The sequence below is a fragment of the Cetorhinus maximus genome, chromosome 14, assembly GCF_964194155.1.
Source record: "Cetorhinus maximus chromosome 14, sCetMax3.hap1.1, whole genome shotgun sequence".
NCBI classification, from domain to species: Eukaryota; Metazoa; Chordata; class Chondrichthyes; order Lamniformes; family Cetorhinidae; genus Cetorhinus; species Cetorhinus maximus.
In genome coordinates, this window is record NC_135892.1 from 14,152,325 (window position 1) to 14,170,722 (window position 18,398).

Here is an 18,398-nt window from a genome sequence, read left to right on the forward strand (position 1 = left end):
AGGAGCCTTCCAAAATGTAATCCCTCCTTACTGCTGTAATTGATTCCTTGATCAATATTGCGATACCCCCTCATTTTTTATCTCCTTCTCTGCCTCACCTGAAGACCCTATATCCTGGAATATTGAGTTGCCAATCCTGCCCCTCTCTCAACCATGTCTCTGTGACAGCAATGACATCATACTGCCATGTGTTAATTTGTGCCCTCAACTCATCTGCCTTTTTCGTCAGACTCCTTGCATTAAAATAAATACCATCCAACCTTGCCAAATTCCCTTGTGCCTTAACTGGCCTATAATTTCTATGCCTTCCAGATTCACTTGCTCTCTCTTCTAATTTTGGCTGTGCATCTCCCCCTGCTGAACCTCCTCTCAGGATCCCATCCCCCTGCCAAGTTAGTTTAAACTCTCCCCAACAGCGCTAGCAAACCTCCTCGCAAGGTTGTTGGCCCCCAAAAATAGTCCCAATGTCCCAGAAATTTAAAGCCCTCCCTCCTGCACCATCTCTCCAGCCACGCAGTCACTATACTCACTAGCCCGTGGCACCGGAAGTAATCCGGAGATTAGTACCTGTGAGGTCCTGTTTTTTAATCTGCTTCCTAGCTCCCTAAATTCTGCTTGCAGGACCTCATCCCTCTTTCTACCTATGTCGTTGGTACCAATATGCACCATGATCTCTGTCTGTTTGCCCTCCCCCTTTAGAATGCCCTGCAGCTGTTCAGTGAAATCCTTGACACTGGCACCAGGGAGGCAGCATACCATCCTGGAGTTACGTCTACAGCAGCAGAAATGCCTGTCTGTTCCCCTTACTATTGAGTCTCCTACCACTCTTGCTCTTCCCCTCTTCTTCCTCCCCCCCCCACCCCCACCACGGTGCAGCTCAGCCACTCACAGTGCCATGAGAATGGCTGCACTCCCCAGAGGAACCGTCACTCTCACCATTTCCCAACACACAAAGATGATTCTCGAGCGAGATGCACCCTGGGGATTTCCTGACTACCTGCCTGACACCTTTGTTCTGACTGATGGTCACCCATTCCCTCTCTGTCTGCACTTCCGTAAGCTGTCGGGTGACCACGTCTAAAAACGTGCTATCCATGAAATTCTCAGCCTCATGGATGCACCGCAGTGCCTCCAGCTGCCGCTCAAGCTCCGAAACTCGGGGCTCAAATAACTGCAGCTGGTGGCACTTCCTGAACACGTGGTCGGTCAGAGCGCAAGGAGCGTCTAGGACTTCTCACATGTTGCAGGCAGTACATAACACAGGACTGAGCTGCCCTGCCATGCCTCTAGTTGAAAAAAAACCCCTTACTTTAAGTTAAATACAGCAAAAAAAAAGTTAAATTATTTATGCACTTTAAATAAAAACTAGAACTCCTACCTTTCCTTAGCTTAACCTATTTTAAACGGGAGAAAAAACTGGAGAAAAACACTTAACCACTACTCACCAATCAGCTCTCACCTTTGTGCTGACGTCACTTTTTGAAGCTTCCCCGCACTCGCGCTGGTTCTGATCTCTCCACCGCTCTCTCGCGCTGTCTTGTGATGTCATTCCTTCTTTCTTCCCATGTACTAGGTATGTCATTTGACCTACACTTAAACACTCCTAGCTCTCCTCCACCTTCTTTTGCACCCCAGTCATCACTCTGTCTCACCCTTTGCATAAACAATGGCCCACTTCACCTCACTGTCTCTTATTTCTTTTTTGCTCTCAAGATCTTTCTAATTGACAAGGTCATCTCAGACCACTTCCTTGACTTTGTTACTGCCAATATAGCCTTAACTCCACCCACTCCCACTTCCCTACAATCTATCCATACTTTATCCCTCACTAATTCAGGGCGGAATTTTCTGTGCCCGTTGGAGACAGGCGTATTTGGCGGCATGAGCGGACAATGTGGCGAGAAGGCCAAAAATCGGTTTCCTGACGTCATAAAACCTGTTTGCAATGATCCGCTCTGCCCGTCAATGGCAGGTCACGTTTCCTGCCGCCGGATGTCAGGAACTTAATTGTAATACATTTGCATATCATTATAAGCCCTGCTCACTGCAATCATTCCCCCCCTATGCTGGATCATCCGAGCACGCCGACATGTTTCACAACTGTACTTAAGCAATTTACACTTGGCGAGCTGCACTTTGCTTGGGACTTTGAGGTTTGTTTGCCTACGTTGCTTTAGGTAACAGTCGCAGTCATCAGCGCCAGGCTTCGTAGACAGCACCACATCACTTTTAGGGGGGGCTCCACAGGCAGTTCTCTACCTACCAGACCTGCCTTAAGGTGGGGGGATAGCTTTTCAATGGCTGCAGGGCTGGGGCTTGCATGGGAAAGGGGATGAAGTGGCCTCAGGCAAGGGAAGAGGTTCAGGGTGAGGGCTGTACTGGGGAAGGGTTATATCCTAGGGTGTGTGTGTGGAGGCACAAGTTGATCTCTGTCCAGGTGGCCTCAAGATGGTGAGGGCTGAAAAGGCAGTCTGCAGAGGAGATGAGGCCAGATGGAGATGTGAGGGTTTGTGTGAGAGAGAGTGAGTGGTGATGTCCCTTTAGCTGGCATGAGTGAAATGCTCGTGAATGTGTGATGGGCTTGAGTTATGAGATGGTTGCCTTACCCTGGCGGCACGAATGAGGTCAGTCATCTTCTATCTGCATTGGATGACCAACCTCTTCTGTGCAGCATTGGCACTGATCACCACTGCCACTGCCTCCCAAGCTGGAGTGGTGAGATTTCTGGACCTCCTGTGGCCAGAGCAGGGGTAGAGGACATCACAGCAGGCCTCCACTGCGTCCGAAAGGCGTTCCAGGGAAATGTTACTGAATTGGGGGGCTGCAGTCTTCTTGCTTTTCAGGGCCATGTCTTCTGTGCAGCAGTCCTGCGCTGGAAGCATTGAGAGGTGTGTGCGTGGCTGTACTTTAAATATGGCATCTGGCATGAGGAAGTGGCAAGATGATGGCATGGCGACCAAAGAGAGCCTGCCTGCCATCAAAACGGCATGTTTGTTGGGAATGCATGATTAACGAGGTAGGATTGGGATGATATGGCGTGAAAAGCTGCCACTGCGGTTGGTGAGTAAAACATTCTTTTTCCCGCCCTCTAACCATACTTAGTGCAAATCTGGGATGATTCTACACTCAATCTCAAACTCCCAACACCCTCAACTTTGGTCATCCACCTACCGCAACATTGCTGCTGTGAATCTTAATCCATGGAGGTTAAGAGAATCAAGATTTCTGCCAATACTCTATTTGACCCAGCGTTGATTACTTATTATTAATAATTTTCTCTTTCTTTCCCTGAACAAAAACGAACAACTTCTGCTTCGCACCTGCTCGACAATATAGACAAGATTGAGAACACACCATGTTGGGGATTGCTCTCATCCCCCCCCCCCACCCACCCACCCACCCACAGTTAACACATTATCTTCACATATTTTATATTAGTTGAAGGCCTGATTTCTGCAATCTGATTGATTCCTTAGCTGAAGCCTTGTAAAAACTGTGAAAATACAAGAATAGAAATCAGGTTAATACGAACATACAAGTTAGCAGAAGGAGTTCTTTGAGCCTGCTCTGCCATTCAATGAGATCATGGCTGATCTGATTGTAACCTCCTGCCTACCCCTGATAACCTTTCACCCCCTTGTTTATCAAGAATCTATCTACCTCTGCCTTGAAAACATTCAAAAACTCTGCTTCTACTGCCTTTTGAGGAAGGGAGCTCCAAAGACTCACTAATGGCTTCATTAAACCAGATGGTGGAATCTGATGTGAGCTTGTTAAACATCCATACATTAATACCAATAATAGTAATTTCTATCCTAAGGTGACTTATTTTGCTCCAACTTATTTGAGTCATAGCTTTTCAACACTTAAAATTAAACCCTAAATGGTTAATAGTTAGGAATGGTGCTTAACTGATAGACAATCGCAGTAGCTTATATTCTGGTTTTGGCCCTGCTCCCCTACTAACGTTCAGCTAGAAATCACAAGAATGGCAGAGATATAGGAACATCTAGTCCAGTCCCTGTTACTAAACAGTTGTATCTGATAATGTATTTCTCATTTAAGGCACTGGTTAAATTTTACCTTGATGTCTAAACTACAATCTCTCCCAGTAATCTGTTCCAGTAACCAACCACCCTCTCAGTGGATGCTGGAAATCTGAAGCAAAAGCAGAAAATACTGGAAAAATTCAGCAGGTTTGGAAGCATCTGTGGAGTGAGAAACAGAGTTAACGTTTCGAGTCCAATATGACTGGTATTCGCAACTGGATGCTCACTTACATCCTGCCTGAAATGATTTCTTCTCAGCTGATCTCCCCTTGCTCAGCTATCTTTTGCCAATCAAAATAACCCTAACTAATCTATATTCCTGAGCTTTAATATTTTAAATGCCTCTCAATCATATTCCATCCTTTTTTCAATGAGAAGGCTTCCACATGATTGAGTCTGCCTCCATATGCTTCATTCTCCAACCCCCTTTATCACCTTAGTCACTTGTAGCCATCCCAACTCAATCACATCCTTTCTGTAGTCCGGGTTCCAAATCTACTCTCAGTGCTCTAGTTAGGACCTGGCCAATGCCATTCATAATTGTAGGATTGCTTCCCTTAATCTGCTTACTCTTTTTTTTTACTCATCATCTCTTTGCCATCTCTTTGATGACAGCTGCCAGATATTGGCTTGATGTGTGAAACGGTATCGCTCAAACTGCCTTGAATCCATTCAAAATGAGCACACGAGCCTAACTCTGGCCAAACAGAAAGTAGAGGTAGCGTAGCAGGGTGTTTGTTGGTCTGAGGTCGTTCCTGGGCTTAGCCCCCAGCCTTGGACAGTTCTGGAACCCCCACTTGTCAGTTTCAAGGCACTCTGTCGAGTTAGCTATGTATTTATATTCTTCATTGCAATAATATTTAAATATCTTTTCATACTCAATGATTTTTCATTGCTAAAAATGATGTGCATATGACCATTTAATTGAGGGCAGTTTAGTCTCTGAGGCGTGACAGAATTGGAAAGAAATCTTGGTCAGTGGGACAGAGATTTTTGCTAAATTTCTGTTAAGAAATTTTGTTGTTTTTTATTCTGTATTGGGAGAGCACTTGTATGCAGGATTTAATTTATTATAAGCTGTAAGCAAGTTTGCACATGACTTTAAAATGAAATGCCAAGAAAGATAATAAGCATACTGCAGTAATAAGTTGGGTGTGGGGTTTCTTGCATGTGGTTGACAGCTTGTCAAAAAATCTGATGGGGATTCATTCTCTCTCAGGAGAACAGAGGTTGTTTCAGGTGTACAATAAACTAATTGCATTTCCCCTGAATGGACAATTGTCAGACTTCAGGACTCCTATCCAAATTTTCAGGAGTCTGATAACATTTACAATAGTTCCCTAAAAGTGTCTTGGGGTGATTTTATCTAAATTACTATAATGCAGCCAAACTCTTCAGCAATTTACATTATTCCTTTCTTTTATTTTTTGTTAACAGTTTATATATTTCATTTTCACCATAAACCTATATATTCCTATTGTTCTTGGTATTTTCATCATCTTTATTCAGTACCCAACGAATGCATTTCTGTTCTTTTACTAATCTTATTGTCTAACTTCTTACTTTGTGTCTTAATCCAAATTCCATAATTGTCATTGTTTTTGTTAGTGACATTGAAGAGTGTATATCTGGAAGATTAGCTTGATTTTTTTCTCTATTGGTATCAATAAACATTGCTAAAATTGTAGATTTAGGGTGGATGGCTGAGAGAGTCAGTGATAGACGTGACATGATGAAAGTTAGGGTATGTTTAAGGGTTGATTACTCTTGGTAGTGTTGGAAAATGGTTCTGCTTTTTCTGGTGCAGCTGAAGAGATACATGTTAGGTTTTTCTGTTCCCCTATTGTCTATGCGTATGTTGCCTGGATAGCACCAAGTGAGAAAATCAATGAAAGTAATGGTTCTACCTAGAAAAGTTTTGGAAATAATGAATTCCTTCATTAATCCAATAATGTAGTCATTTTAAACTTTTACCTAGTTCTAAATCTTAAGCTACAATAAATTATATTCTTGGAGTTATTACTTTATAGTATGCCAAACTGAGGAGATGGTTTTATTTGTATTCATTGTTCATGCAGAAAGGTCACAATAGAAAAATATCTCCAAGACATAACTTTTACACAAAATTCTTGTAAGATAACCATAAGCATGGAAATATTGATCTGAATGTCAAGAACTTGATGTCCACATTGATGAGTGTTGTGATCTTTCTTCTTGTTAAATGTCACACGTGTGCACATTATTATAGGATTTTATACTGCGACAGACAAATTGACTTGTTTATAACCCTTATTGCAAATATACTGTAATGATTTTAGAGAAAAAAAAGTGACATGATGTCCCTTTCTGTCCTGAAAGGAAAATGGTTATAATTTTGAATAGCTGTGCTACTGCTCTAGGATATTTTCCCTCAGCTGGGGAAATGTTTATTTGGTCCCAAAACCAGTCTCTAATTATTGTGCAGGCTATGTGATAACCAAGGGTCCGTCTCTGGATTGTGGGGACAACAGGTAGAACCTGACTATCAACAGATCAGTCATTCTTCATGTCAACTGATCGCAAAATATAGTCAGAGGCAGTAATGACATATTCTACAGTTATAGCTGAAGTATCACCTGTTCTTTATGCAAGGAGGGGGAGAATGGACTGAATATGTGTTCAAAAGAGTGGATCATTGCAACATAATCTATTATGTTTCCACTTCTCAGTTACTTCCCCATTTCAGAAATACAGCAAAAGTCATCACAATCAAATCCTGATAACATCATCCTTGTCAGTCATTATTAAACTTGAAAGTCATTGATAGTATCAGGCAAAAAAGGTTTAAGCAAGAATTAAGAGTTCTGAAAAGTTAATTTTAAAAGGATATGAGGATAACTGACCTGATCTTCTTAAGTGTTCTTAAAGGCTATGATCATGGATCTTTGTTTACTGATTTTAAAAAATAGCGACATCAAAGTCTTTCTGCCTGGAAAAGGATGTCAAATTAGGACCATAGCACAACAGCTTTCCAGTCTGTGATTGTACGGCAAATCCAGGTGATTTGGTCCTCTCCTTTTCAAAGATTTTGACCCAAGTCGAAATTTGGAAAACATATTTGCTTTACTTTTTACTTTATGTAGATTTTACGTAGCTTTCACTGTCATGTTCTCAATGCACCAATGTAAAATGCATTTGTTGAAATTTACAACTTAGAACATTTGAGGATTAAATCAATACTATCTAGATTACATTGAGGATTTGTAAAATCAATGTGTTTTTTTATGTTTATGACACCGTAGCTTCCTTTATGACATTTTAACTGTCTTTAAAAAGTGATCTAACTCCAGTTCTGGATTAGTTCCACTAAATGCAAACTGTTTTTGTGAAGGTGACACTTTGAGGGGGCTGTATGCTTTATTAATATGGTCGCTAACCTATTTAAAATAAATGGATTCATCAGTACAATAAAAAACACTTCAAGGAATTCTAGCAAATGTGTTAACCAGAGAATATTAAACAGGTGGGCATAAAAGGTCCCATGGCACTATTTGCAAAAGAGCAAAGGAGTTTTCGCATTGTACTGGCTGACATTTATTATACAGAATTACATGGAAGGTACAGCACAGAAAGGGGCTATTTGGCCCAATTGGTCCATGCTGGTGTTTTTGCTTCACAACAATGCAACTAAGTGGCTGGAGGATTGAAAATAGAACCTATTTGCTACTATGTTGTCGAACCACTTTCTATTGCTCCAATACATTGTTCCACCAGTGATACACAAAGTTGTGTTACAGTACATAGCTGAGGTTTCATAAGAGTATCCACCTACTGTATTCATAATATTTAATAGAGTATTGTACAACAATCAAAATTAAATAATACTTTCTTATGGGTAGCTTATGCATTAGACAAGAAGTACAACCGTGAAATTGACAAACTTGCAGCTTCTCCCAAATGCAAAGTATTACAAAAAATAGCACATGGAATTTGAGCCATTGGTTAATGGGTTTCTCAAACAGTGCTGCTTTCTGGGGCTTCCCAGTAGACTCAGCTACATAATAGCGAGCCCTGTGGGGGAAAAGAAACTGCTGTTCCTTTCCTGCTTTTTTTTCAGCTAATGGGGAGGAAGGCTAATGTGCTAATGTGTGCTAGTCCCCAGGTTATTGACACATTTTCATCTCAAAATATGGTTAATGAGGAACCATTTTGCAATTCCACTTGCAGAGATGTTTAATTTTATGCTTAATGGAGGCTAATTAATTTTCACACATTGGGTTGTTTCTTACTTTGACAGAGCTGAGTTCCATCTGCCATCAGATGTCTTTCTGCCTGACCGAGCTGCACCTGTGGTCTATGAAGAATACCTTACAAGTCAAGGGTAACGGAACTCCTGCATAGCCTTTCTAACTTTTGATTTAAATGGTTTTATTCTTTCTATTCTTGCATCTAGAAATACACTGAAGAGTTTTTATGCATATATTTTCCTGTAGTATTTTGTGATAACGGTTTTTTGAGTTGCTGTTAATATATTTATGCTACCTATTATGTGTTCATTTAAATTGAATTTGTCTTTCAATAGATTAGTACTATTTAAAGATTAAGTTATAATAGTCATAGAAATGCAGGTGTAAATTGCATTTCTTAATGCAGTTTACATTTGTATTTTCACCACTTTCACATTAAGGAATCTAAATGTTGATTTATGTTTCCTAAACTGTTAGAACATTATACATTATGGTCAATCAACTGATGAGCAGAATTGTCGTCTTCACTATAAGTGCAATGTGAGCCAAGGCCTGCAAATTATTTAATGATGTTTAGACAATTCTGTTTAAATGAAAAGCTTTACTGCTGTAGCTAAAAGAAAGTGTGAACTTTGATCAATCTTGTATCATTATTTTTTCTAGATTGGTGACACCACTTAGAATCTGCATCCATATTCAACATATACATAATATGCAATATTATTTAGCTTATCGATATGCTCCCTATTTCTCTTTCCCAGTTTGGAGATCTCCCAAGTGTCACTGACTCTCAATAGAGTATGGTCCAGTATCTCAACCATACGGGCATTTTTCCTGAGACCAAACAGGGTATTCAACGTTGAGGACATACAGCTGTACCTGGTCTTCAGGTATTCAGCAGAGAAGGTGCATAGCTAAGCCCATTCTAGTCCCCACGTGCATTTCCAGTAGGGGTCACTTGGTGTAGTGGTACTGTCACTGGAATGGTAATCCAGAGACCCACAGTAATGCTCTGGGGACCCAGGTTTGAATCCCACCGCAGCAGATGGTGGAATTTTAATTTAATAAAAATCTGAAATTAGAAGTCTAATGATGACCCCATGAAACCATTGTCGTAAAAACCCATCTGGTTCATTAATGTCCTTTAGGGAAGGAAATCAGCGTCCTCACATGGTCTGGTCTATACTTTTTTTAATTTATTCGTTCGTGGGATGTGGTTGTCGCTGGCTAGGCCAGTATTTAATGCCCAATACTAATTGCCCTTGTTCAGAGGGCATTTAAGAGTCAACCATATTGCTGTGGATCTGGAGTCATATGTAGGCCAGACCAGGTAAGGATGGCAGATTTCCTTCCCTAAAGGACACTAGTGAACCGGATGGGTTTTTACGACAATCAACAACAGTTTCATGGTCATCATCCCAGATTTTTAACTGTGGTTCAATGAAGAGTGCAGAAGGGCATGCCAGGAGCAGCACCAGGCAAACCTAAAAATGAGGTGTCAACCTGGTGAAGCTATAACACAGGACTACTTACATGCCAAACAGCATAAGCAGCAAGTAATGTACAGAGCTAAGTGATTCCACAACCAATGGATCAGATCTAAGCCCTGCAGCCTTGCCACATCCAGTCGTGAATGGTGGTGGACAATTACATAACTCACTGGAGGAGGAGGCTTCACAAATATCCCCATCCTCAATGATGGAGGAGCCCAGCACATCAGTGCGAAAGATAAAGCTGAAGCATTCTCAACAATCTTCAGCCAGAAGTTCTGAGTGGATGATCCATCTCAGCCTCCTCTGGAGGTCCCCAGCATCACAGATGCCAGTCTTCAGCCAATTCGATTCACTCCACGTGATATCAAAAAAATGGCTGAAGGCACTGGATACTGCAAAGGCCATGGGCCCTGACAATATTCCAGCAATAGTACTGAAGTCTTGTGCTCCAAAACTTGCCGCGCCCCTAGCCAAACTGTTCTAGTTCGGCTACATCACTGGCATCTACCCGGCAATGTGGAAAATTGCCCAGGTATGTCCTATACAAAAAAAGCAGGACAAGTCCAACCCAGCCAATTACCATTACATCAGTCTACTTTCGGTCATCAGTAAAGTGATGGGAGGGGTTATCAACAGCACTGTCAAGCAGCACTTGCTTAGCAATAACCTGTTCACTGACATTCAGTTTGGGTTCCGCTAGGGCCACTCAGCTTCTGACCTTATTACAGCCTTGATTCAAACATGGACAAAAAAGCTGAACTCCCGAGGTGAGGTGAGAGTGACTCCCCTTGATATCAAGGCCACATTTGACTGAGTGTGGTATCAGGGAGCCGTAGCAAAACTGGAATCAATGGAAATCAGGGGGAAAACTCTCTGCTGGCTGGAGTCAAACCTAGCACAAAGGAAGATGGTTGTGGTTGTTGGAGACCAATCACCTCGGTTCCAGGACATCACTGCAGGAGTTCCTCAGGGTAGTGCCCTCGGCCCAACCATCTTCAGCTGCTTCATCAATGACCTTCCTTCCATCATAAGGTCAGAAGTAAAATGTTTGCTGATGATTGCACAATGTTCAGCACCACTTGCAACTCCTCAGATACTGAAGCAGTCCATGTCCAAATGCAGCAAGACCTGAAGAATATCCAGGCTTGGGCTGACAAGTGGCAAGTAACATTCGCGCCACACAAGTGTCAGGCAATGAACATCTCCAACAAGAGAGAATCTATCCATCGCCCAATGACATTCAATGGCATTACCATCGCTGAATCCTCCAATATCAACATCCTGGGGTTACCATTGGCCAGAACCTGAACTGGACTAGCCATATTGGCACCTCCCCATGCCCACGCAGAAGATGCAACACCTGCCCCTTCACTTCCTCTCTCCTCACTGTCCAAGGGCCCAAACACTCCTTTCAAGTGAAGCAGCATTTCACTTGCATTTCCCCTAACGTAGTCTACTGCATTCGTTGCTCCCAATGCGGTCTCCTCTACATTGGAGAGACCAAATGCAAACTGGGCGACCGCTTTGCAGAACACCTGCGGTCTGTCCGCAAGAAAGACCCAAACCTCCCTGTTGCTTGCCATTTTAACATTGCCCACATGTCTGTCCTTGGCTTGCTGCATTGTTCCAGTGAAGCCCAACGCAAACTGGAGGAACAGCACCTCATCTTCCGACTAGGCACTTTACAGCCTTCCGGGCTGAATATTGAATTCAACAACTTTAGATCTTAAACTCCCCCTCCCCCCATCCCCACCCCGTTTCTTCCCCTTCCCTTTTTTTTTCAATAATTTATATAGATTCTTCTTTTCCCACCTATTTCCATTATTTTTAAATCTACAACTGATACCTTATCAGTCTTTCCACCCCACCCCCCTAGACCTGTGCCTTGAGTGTCCTGCCATCCATTCTTAATTAGCACTTTTCTTAGATAATATCACCACCTTCAACACCTCTTTGATCCTTTTGTCTGTGACATCTTTTGATTATCTGCTCCTATCACTGCTTGCTTGTCCCCACAACCACCCCACCCTCAACTTCTCTCCCCCTGCCCCCCCACCTTAAACCAGCTTATATTTCACCCCTCTCCTAACTATACTTCAGTTCTGTTGAAGGGTCATGTTGGACTCGAAACGTCAACTCTTTTCTTCTCCACCGATGCTGCCAGACCTGCTGAGTTTTTCCAGGTAATTCTGTTTTTGTTTTGGATTTCCAGCATCCGCAGTAGCTTTTTGTTTTTATAGCCATATAAATAGTGTGGCTACAGAGGCTAGGATTCCTGTGGCGAGTAACTCCCTGACTCCCCAAAGCCTGTCCACCATCTACAAGGCATAAGCCAGGAGTGTGATGGAATACTTTCCACTTGCCTGATGAGTGCAGCTCCAACAACATTCAAGAAGCTTGACACCATCCAGGACCAAGCAGCCCGCTTGATTGGTACCCTTTCCACAAACATTCATACCCTCCACCACTGACGCACAGTGGCAGCAGTGTGTACCATTTACAAGATGCACTGCAGAAACTCACCAAGGTTCCTTAGGGAGTACCTTCCAAACCCACGACCACTACTATCTAGAAGGACAAGGGCAGCAGACACATGGGAACACCACCACCTAGAAGTTCCCCTCCAAGTCACACACCATCCTGACTTGGAAATATATCACCGTTCCTTCACTGTCACTGGTCAAAATCCTGGAACTCCCTAACAGCACTGTCGGTGTACCTACACGGCAGGGACTGCGGTCGTTCAAGAAGTTAGCTCATCACCACCTTCTCAAGGGCAATTAGGGATGGGCAATAAATGCTGGCCTAGCCAGCGATGCCCACATCCCGTAAATGAATTTAAAAATTAGGAGTGGGAACAGTGGCAGATTTCCCCTTCCACTAAGGGCGTGGATGTCAATTGCAATACACTTCTGCCACGTTGGTGAGATTAGTTAACCTAGCACAACTAGGAATAAAACCTAGGATTTTTAATAATGAAACTCACCTATAAGCTACTTTTGAGACCTTCATAGCATGAATAATTTCTTTGGTCGTTGACCTAGAATTACATACACCAAGATACAATGATTAGATGGGAAATTATTTCAGGCTTCGTGAAAAGAAAACAAAAGAAATATTATGAAAAGTTTTTTTAAAAAAAGAAAATAAAATACTGAGTTAAGGAACTGTTCTATTTACCAAAGGTAGTATAACTTTACAAAATTCCAGATATTTAAAAAAGTTTAGATATAAAAGTTAATTGAAATGCACAATTACACGTTCAAGCTAAATTGTGTCTCAGGGTGTTTGAATCCAATCTCTACACATTAGAGTTTGAAGTTAGTCCTGTAGAGGGACATAATTGAGGATATATTTACATTATTGCAAAATTCCCATTATTGTTAAGCTCTCAAGTTTTGGTATAGACAGGCTTTTCAAAGAGTTAACTTCACAGTTAATGATAGCTTTTTATTGTTATCTGTTTTTGGAAGTTAACTTTAAATGGTATGTACTACTTTTATTATATCCAAACAGAAACATCTAGGATTCTTGACCTTTTAATATCAAAGTAATGTTTAATTCCAGAATATTTTGGCAGCTTTCTAAATTTTACTTATTTTCCATTCCAAATCATATGACAGATACCGATGTTGGCACCTATCAATACTATGATAAGAGAGAGGCAGGTAGGTACAAATTCAGATTGACATAAGAGTTACTTTGCTAAAAATGTGAATCAGCTTAATATGGTAAAATACTAGGTTCTATATTTAAACACCAGAATTCCAGCAGAGGGCATCGAAATCCAACTGATACGGATACAGTAGAGAACCCTTTGTCAGACTTGTTGAATAACGAAAAACATTTCCTAATCCTGGGAGATTGTTTGCTGGTTTGGTGCCCTTCTATCTAAGATTGTTTCTTGTTCTAGACAATGTTAAAGTGGAGGTCTGTGTGAACACCTTTTGGGGATAAAATTCAACTTAGGTGAAAGTGCAAAATGCACAGTAAATTAGGTGGTGTGTTTAACGAGCAATCAACTCATTACTGGGCATATAACAAACTCTCGAAGTTAAATTTCACTGCCTTTTTGTCGAATGTGGTACTGTCCCTAAGCGGACTCTGCTTCTATTCTGCATTTGAGATTCATAGCACTGTAACACTATAACATCAGTCCACCTTTTTAATTGCAAAGATTTTTTTTAGTGCTAACCTGTATTGTCATTATAAATCATTTGTGTAGTTTCATTTTTCTCACCTTAAATCCCTATAGTTTCACCGTCAGACTGCTGTTACTTAGAAGAGAAGCAGCATATGACAGAGGGTGAGTAATGTGGTAGAATGACTGAATATCATTTAAGACCATAATAATTGAAGTAAGTGTTCTTCCATCATTTCTGGCAACCATGTGTCTAGTTCCTCTACATAGCTATCACAGCTTTTCTCCAACAGAGAGAGCAGCTTCCTGGGAAAAAGCAAAGTGCTGACAAATGGTACACTGAATGCTAGCTGTCTAATCTTCATGTTCCCCTTGGAAACAGAATATTGTCTTAAATCATGTACCTCAGGTGTCACATTAAATATGCAAGCTTCATCTTTACTAAGCCCTTCTGCCTGAATCAAGTAAAAAGCAAAGAATCTACAGGTAGAAGATTTGTCTATCATAACCATTTCTTTCAAGAATGGAAACAAACACTTTTTTAAATAAATGACTAACAACAATAAATATAACTGAATAGTATTTAATAGTTTTGAGGCAGCCCATGAGTGCTTTCATTCATTCCAATTAGCAAAATTTAACACATAACCACACCAAACATGACCTTCACTAATAAGTGATGATAGTCACTAATAAATCCAATAAGGAATTCAAGAGAAACTTCTTTAGCAAAAGAGTAGTGAGAATCTGTGTCTGGGACCTGCGTCTGATGCCTGAAACTCATTGGTAAGAAACAGATGAGGCTGGCCATCTAATTTACCTCAGTCCTGCCGCCAGTTTTTTCAGTGCAGGCAGTGTGCACTGACCTGGGAGCATGCTGCGTATGAGTCAATTTCTAGGCCCATGTTTCCAAGCCATACATTCTCCAAATTTGCAGTTTTTCTTAATTTTGGCTAAAAATAGACATTTCTTAAGGTTTCCAACTTGCAATAAAAATGGAATGCCTGGCGTCCAAATTCTGCCCTGCTCACACATTGCATTACATCTAAAACTAATTTTCCAGCTGTATAATACTTCGATAAATCATAAATTTCCAGATTGTTTTAACATTGATTCATAGAATCATACAGCACAGAAGGAGGCTATACAGCCCATTGTTCCTCTGTCAACTCTTAGTTTCAACCCCTTCTTTCTCCATAGCTCGTAATATTTTTCTCTTCAAGTATTTATCCAATTCACTTTAGAAAATTACTATTGAATCTGCTTCCAAACACCCTTTTTAGCCAGTGCATTCCAGATCAATAACTCACTGTGTTTTTAAAAAAAATTCCTTATTTCCTTGGATTTTTTGACAGTTAACTTAAATTCGTCCTCTGGTTATTGATTTTGTTTTTATTTACTGGTTTTATTTGACAATGACTTTTTACTGTGTTCTTAAATACTGGATATCTGTCAAGCTTAGATTAATTATCAGTGCTATACTAATGGAATGATTTGGGTAAATGGTGTAGTATAATTCTCATTATAATAAAAAATTATGTTCACATTTTCTTTGTCAGCTCGAGAATACTTGTGGACACCCAAGAATAGACGCCCAGATAAACTTCGAGACACCCTCAAGGAGTTTGAGGTACCTTCCTAGTTGCAAAGTTGACAGTAAACAATTATACTTCTTTATTCATCTTTCAGCAACTTTAATTTTTGTAAAGGATCAGCCTGCACAAAGATCATAACCAGCCTCTAGTGCAGTGGCATGTTCTGAAACAGTTGCATCTTTGTTTTCGAAGTATGCTAATCTCTTCTGATTGGAAATCAGAAACACTTTAACCATTGGTGACAATGTATGCATCTGACATAGCCATCTGTGTTCGTGTTGTCCTTCAGGAACTGCTGCAGTGCAGCCATTGTGTGCTGAGCAAATTCAAGAACAAGAACTTTTGTCAGGTATATACTTCAACAATTATCTTGGATTGTTCATTTAATTTAATTGAACCTTTTCAGGCTTGGCTTTACAGTTACAAATAATACAACATATATAATGATGTGCAACATATATAATGGTGTCTCTTATACTTCATATCGGCTAAACTATCCAGATAATTTAAATACACCATAGACAGCACAATTTTTTTTACAAAGGTGCCCAAGTATTTATATATGTGTTTTTTAAAATGTTACATGAAATTAAATTGAAGTATAATTTTAAAACCATTCCCTGGACACTACAAGAAATAGCTATTTTTTTCAGAAAGCGCAAGTTGGCCTTGAACAGATCGACAAAAATAAATTTTGTTCACCCGAGACTTGAACTTATGAAAAATAAGCAATCAATTGAATTATGTCCACCAAAAATGTTTTAATCTTTTATCAATTCTTGCAGAATATGTTACCTTGGTATATGTCGTTCTTCAGCATGAATTTCTTCTTAGTATACATGATTATAAAGCAGGCCACTAAATATAACACAAACTTGGTGTTAACCTTTTGGACCATATTACAGATGTAAGATCAGAATAGGTGGTGGATTATAAACCTCAGATCACTAGTTACTAAATGTAGGTTCAGTGGGGTAGAAATTAGTTTGGGCCAGTTTTCAGGCTCCAGGGAAATTGGACCTGGGGTCTCAGTGTAATAAAGCAGTGAGCAGTGGGTGCCGTAGGAACTCTTCGGTCCCGGACTTCCCAATTTTGGCCAGCTCAGCTAAGTCCAGAAAGGAAAGGAGGTCATAAATAAAAGATGAATAAATCCAATAAGGTAGATTAAGATAAACTTTCTCCCAAGACAGTGGTTAGAATGTGAAACTCATTACCGCAAGGAGTAGTTGTGTTGATAATGAGGTCCTTGGCCACCCAACTGAAGCACCAACCTCATCAGTCAGTGTTACATTAATCATTAATAACTGTGAAAAGGAGGGCATGTTTGGGGAGGAAAGAAGAATAAACAAAAATGAAGTTCCTGCACCTTGAACAAATACTAAAAATTTTCAGCGAAACACAGAATGAAAAATAATGATAGTTTAATTGAGAATAAGAGGTTTTGGGGGAAAGAATGAACAAAAATATTGCATTTTAAAATTTGAAAAGTAATAGTTAAATAGTATTACAAATGTTAGAATAATCTCAGTGAGATTGTGCTCATCAGAGCTTGCAGGTCCCACTGAACCTAGGAAAGCAGGAGTTTGTCAGCATAGGAAGTGGCCAACTCCACTTCTTCTGACATTGGGGACTGAGTTTGGGTGGATTAAGTTTTTACCCTAGACAAGATCTTCCTCAGAAACTACCAGTGAAGGCTGAGACTCAGCACATGCAGTCCTAGAGCCAAGGCAGGAGTATGTCAGAAAGCAAACTGACATGAGGCAAGTATACAAACATACAAAATAGGAGCAGAAGTAGGTCATTTGGCCCCTCGATCCTGCTCCGCCATTCAATAAGATCATGGCTGACCTGTTTATATTTCTAATTCCACATTCCCATCTACCCCCGGTAACCTTTGATTCCCTTGCCTAACGTTTCTTTATGCAGTGAATTGCTGTAATCTGAAATGTGTTGCTTGAAAGGGTGGTGGAAGCAGATTCAATAGTAATTTGCAAAAATGAATTTGATAAATACTTGAAGGATAAAGATTTACAAGTGGGGAAAGAGCAGGGGCTGGGTTAATACCAAAGAGCTGGCAGAGGCATGAAGGATCGAATGGCCTCTCTCTGTGCTGTATCTTTCTATGATTCTAAGCCCTATAAATTTTCATAACTTTGTGTATTTCGTTATCCAAAATTTAAAAGGAATCCCAGATGTTGAACACTCAACTTCATATCTTAGTGTAAAAACAACTGTAATAGACTTGCTAACCCAACTTTGAAAATATTTAATGGTTCTTTGGTGGTTTAATGAATGCATTATCCAACTTGATGCTTTCAAAGAATACACTTAACATCATGTCCTGTCTGTTTCAGCTTTTCTTTGGTTCAGGTGTACTGGTGTCATTAAGCCTCTCTGGGCGACATCTGGAAAAAGTCATGATCGACAGAACTTTAGTGGGAAGGTTCATCTCTGACACCATCAATGATGGTAATTGTATCCACATGAAAATCAAATGTCTAAATTAACAGCGACAGATGAAAAATGATGTGGCAACAGATTTACTAATTACTCTCACTCAGTGCTCATAAAAGCAACAAGTAACTGCATGTATTGTCATAGTTACAACCTTTCAGTTATAAATTATGAATATGCTTTTGTATAGAGAGATTTTCAGATCTTATTTTTTAACACATATTAAATCAATTTCTAAAAGTTTCACCTTTCTTCAACAAAGCTGCTCACGGTCACATCAGTAATGGCAGATTCTGGAACACAATAGTCTTTAAATCCAATATTTGGATACTGTAAACGCAATACTACTACTTTTTCATTTAGTCTTTTTCAATATTGTATGTTATGTCAGGGATTATTTAAAATCAGATTAACAGCTACTGCTTTTTGGGGAAACATTT

The 18,398-nt window shown here is 40.3% G+C and overlaps 1 protein-coding gene across 3 annotated transcripts in view; it reads left to right on the forward strand.

Annotated features, from left to right (window-relative positions):
* Positions 1–18,398, forward strand: part of wdpcp (WD repeat containing planar cell polarity effector) — a 161,320-nt gene that overhangs the window by 30,060 nt on the left and 112,862 nt on the right. For all 3 annotated transcript variants that reach the window (XR_013578649.1, XM_078556529.1, XM_078556530.1), the window contains exons 2-7: positions 8,326–8,409; positions 13,392–13,436; positions 14,024–14,074; positions 15,469–15,539; positions 15,794–15,853; positions 17,859–17,973. Coding sequence is in view for 2 of the 3 variants with exons in the window: in XM_078556529.1 (XP_078412655.1) it covers positions 8,349–8,409; positions 13,392–13,436; positions 14,024–14,074; positions 15,469–15,539; positions 15,794–15,853; positions 17,859–17,973 (403 nt within the window). In the remaining variant the exon portion in view is untranslated. The remainder of the gene's footprint in view (positions 1–8,325; positions 8,410–13,391; positions 13,437–14,023; positions 14,075–15,468; positions 15,540–15,793; positions 15,854–17,858; positions 17,974–18,398) is intronic.